The sequence below is a fragment of the Vombatus ursinus genome, unplaced genomic scaffold (assembly GCF_900497805.2).
Source record: "Vombatus ursinus unplaced genomic scaffold, bare-nosed wombat genome assembly UNPS02003292.1, whole genome shotgun sequence".
Classification (NCBI taxonomy): domain Eukaryota; kingdom Metazoa; phylum Chordata; class Mammalia; order Diprotodontia; family Vombatidae; genus Vombatus; species Vombatus ursinus.
Genome location: NW_020943070.1, coordinates 280,734 through 284,278, shown reverse-complemented (window position 1 = coordinate 284,278; position 3,545 = coordinate 280,734). Strand labels below are relative to the sequence as shown.

The 3,545-nt window shown below is 55.6% G+C and overlaps 1 protein-coding gene across 5 annotated transcripts in view; it reads left to right on the top strand.

Annotated features, from left to right (window-relative positions):
• MEI1 (meiotic double-stranded break formation protein 1) overlaps positions 1-1,617 on the top strand; it is a 79,443-nt gene extending 77,826 nt beyond the window's left edge. For 4 of the 5 annotated variants that reach the window (XM_027873644.1, XM_027873626.1, XM_027873654.1 and 1 more), the window contains one exon: positions 520-1,617. In XM_027873644.1, coding sequence (XP_027729445.1) covers positions 520-708 — 189 coding nt within the window. In that variant the 3' untranslated portion in view covers positions 709-1,617. The remainder of the gene's footprint in view (positions 1-519) is intronic. The other variant, XM_027873636.1, reaches the window with a different exon arrangement.
• Positions 1,618-3,545: the final 1,928 nt, after the last annotated feature.

The window sequence follows — 3,545 nt, the reverse complement described above, 5'->3', positions numbered from 1 at the left end:
GACTGTGAGTGTGTGACTGTGTGTGTGACTCTGTGTGTGTGTGTGTGTGTCTGTGACTCTGTGGTTGTGTGACTGTGTGTTTGTGTGTAGCTGCCATTTGCCAACCTGTGACAGGAATGACAGATCCTGCAGAATCAGAGGCAGGCAGAGGAGCCCCCTCCCCACCTGCTGTGAGCCGTGCTCCCTGGGCAGCCTCCCCTGCACTGCTCTGTCCTGCAGAGCCAGCCCCCTGCGCAGTGAGCTGCCGGGGTCTTCAGGCCCACTCACAAGGCAGGTGTCGGCCTCCCGGGACAGTGCCAGCTCCATCCTCCATAAGGCTTTCTGCGTTCTCCCTCATTGGTGTCCCGGCGTCTTAGCATCCTTCCCTCGCTGCACGGAGGGAGCAGGCCCATCAGATGTGGGTCTCCCTCGGGGAGCCTCCTGACGGTCTGCCCAGAGAGCGGTGCAGGAGGCTTCAGGGCTGGGATGAGGGCGGGCCGCTCTGTAGGATACCCAGTTCTCGCTTGTCGTCCCCCTCAGGTCCAGAGTACAGGCTCTCTGTCCAATCCAGCCCTGTCTACAACAATTCAGACCTTAGGAGAGACTCTCTCAGAAAGAAGTTCTGCCCCGCCACACCATCAGGATTTGGTGTATCCTTTTCTGCGGTACAAGGGGGCTAGGCCTGGGCTCCTTTTCCCAGAGGGCCCTGGATTTACAGGGAGCCCCTGATTTGAGGCTGGCAAATCCACGGCAAACCGGAGGATCCTGAGTTCTAGGCCCAATATGGGTGGATGAGGTCTGTGGTGCCAAGCGGTGGGGCAAGAACTAGGGTTCATGAGATTTCTATGGGCAGAGGGCAGAGTAGCATCCGTGTCTCCCCACGCATTACTGAGGTATCAGTGAGGATGGAGCCCATGGCTTCTCTGACAGAGGAGAGGCAGGAGTTGGTTGAGACCGTCCAATCAGGTGCCCTCCCCAGGACACTGGGCTCTGGAGAGCGTCCCACAAGAACATTTGGTCCAGAATGCCGCCTTTAGCCTCCTTTAGTTAAGTCTCGCTTGCTGTGAAGTAGGAACCAGGCTTTTTGCTTAGCCCCGAAGGACAAAACCAGGAACGGGTGGGGGGATGCAGGTTTCAGTCCAACAGAAGGAAGAACACTCCTGAGGGTCAGAGCTATTGCGAGGTTTGGAGGCAGCCCTCCCCCGCATCCCCAGGTCTCCAGGCAGAGGCCGGTGTCTCCCTCTCGGGAACGTTGCCGAGAGGACCCTTGCACTAGATGCTCTGGGGTCCCTTCTGATTCTGCCCAGCTGGGAAGGTGCCAGGGGAGCTCCTCCAGGCTCCCACCCCCACCAGGCACCTTTGGCAGAGAGGAGAGCTCTCATGGGTTTGTCCTTGGAATCCCCTCGCTCCCTCTCAGCCCCCCCCCCCCCCCCCAGGACTGCTCTTCTCGTGGTTATTCTCTCATGCCCCTGCTGTCAGATGCCTGGGAGGGGTGGCAGTGTCCTTCTCCCACATCCGAGACTGAGCCACAGATGAGGAAAGGAGATGAGGCCCAGCGCCAGGTTCTGGGAGCAAAGGGAAGCCTTCGCAGCTTGGGCTATTGTGTATTCTGTTATTTGATGGCAACCAGGAAATAAAAAGGAGACATTCTTTTCTCTTCCTACAACGTCTCTGGTTCTTTGAAATCGCTCTCTGGGGTTAAGGGAAAGCCGCAGGTGTCTCTGAGAGCAAGTTTCGCCTCAGTTCCCTACTTGGCCAGGTTCTGAGCCTGTGAGGTTAGGGATAGCCCTAGATATCATGCATCTGGATTCCATCAAGGCACAGCACACAGCATCCCCCAGTATCCTCCCAGACATGACAGGAAGGTGTAGATTCACCGCTCCTAGATCTCTGAAGGGCCCTTGGAGTTTATAGGATTATAGATTTAGACCTGGAAGAGATCCAGCCCCCTCATTTTACAGATGAGGAAACTGAAGCTTGTATAGAGCTGAGGTGACCTACCTCGCTTGTCCTCAGTCCTCTGATTGGACGCCCCAATGGAGGTGTTGAGTAATGGACCCATAGCAGCTTCTGTGATATGTCCTCAAGCGGTGTGCTTGGACCTGTCTGCGGCAGGATGAAGATGCAGCTGACTCGCCTATCCAGCTGTGGCTGACCCAAAGCTGGGAGCTGGAGCTAATATTGAGAATGACAGAGACAGGATTTAAAACCGTCCTGACCTGTGCTTTCTCGAGTCTCTGTAGGAGCTGTGATTTCCGGGGGTTCTTGGCCCTGGACCTTCAGATTGCAGACTAGGAAGATGAGGAGGGGGCCAGAGTAGGAAGGGGCCTCAGAAGCCGCTCCTCTGACCCCCTCATTTCACAGACCGGGAAACTGAGGCCCAGACTGGGTAAGGCCCAATTCTGCAAGGCCAGCACTGTTTTGATTCCTCCGTGCTGCCTGGCAAGCCTTGCCTCAACTCCAGAGACTGTAGCTGGGGCAGATGGAGAGCTCCCAACATCTGTGAAGACCATTTTCTCCTCACCTGGGGGCTTCCGTCATAGCAGCTAACGGTGTGCCGAGAAGCCGAATGCAGTTCCTAAGTGAAGTCCATTGTCCCGCCATATTGGGGGATTCTAGCCAGATTCTCCCTGAAATGTTGCTGCTGATTCTGTGCCCCATTTTAGGAGGGTCTGATTGAGTAACTATCAGTTGTCCAAGGAGGGGGACCGTAACGATGAGGGATCTGCAAGCGCTGTGATGTAGGGACACAGTAGGGATGATGGAAGCAGCCTAGAGTGCTCCCGAGCTCTGCGACTCTGGACAAGTCACTTTGGCCTCCCTGTGCCTCGTTTTCTTCATCCGCAAAATGGGGATAATAACATGCACACTACCTACCTCACAGATTTCCCCCTGAGAGTACTGTGGAAATGGGAGTCCATCCACTTCACGGGGGAGAGAGTCAGCGTGAAGCGGGGACTCAGAGGGAAATGGCTGAAGACCCGGATACTCGGATGCCTGTCACGCGGAGAGATGCTGCGGAGGGAGGCTAGCGGCAGGTGACTGCAAGGAAAAAAGATCTTCAGCTCATTACGAGCAGTAGAACTGCTCCGAGGTAGCACAGGATGCCTGGAGGAAGCAAAGATGGCGGTTCTGTCCTTGGAAATTCAAGCATGAAGCGCCTACTATGTGCCAGGCACTGTGCTAAGCTTTTCTCTTTTCTTTCTTTCTTTCTTTTTTTTTTGGCAAGGCATGACTTGCCCAGGGTCACACAGGTAGTAAGTGTCAAGTGTCTAAGGCCAGATTTGAACCCAAGTCCTCCTGACTCCAGGGCAGGTGCTCTATCCACTGTGCCTGCTAAGCACATCTCATCGGGGGATTCCAGACTCTGGACTAAACCGTGACGCTCCTGGTGTCTGAGCCCACAGCTTCCCTGACTGAGAGGAGGCAGGAGCTGGGGATGGCCAACCCTGCCCACGGCCACCTTGGCTACGTCAACACGAGGTGGAGATGGGTAGCACAGCCGACCCCCTCGGATTTTGCAGCTCAAAAGAACCCCGTCCTGACTTGGCCCAGCCTTTGTCTTA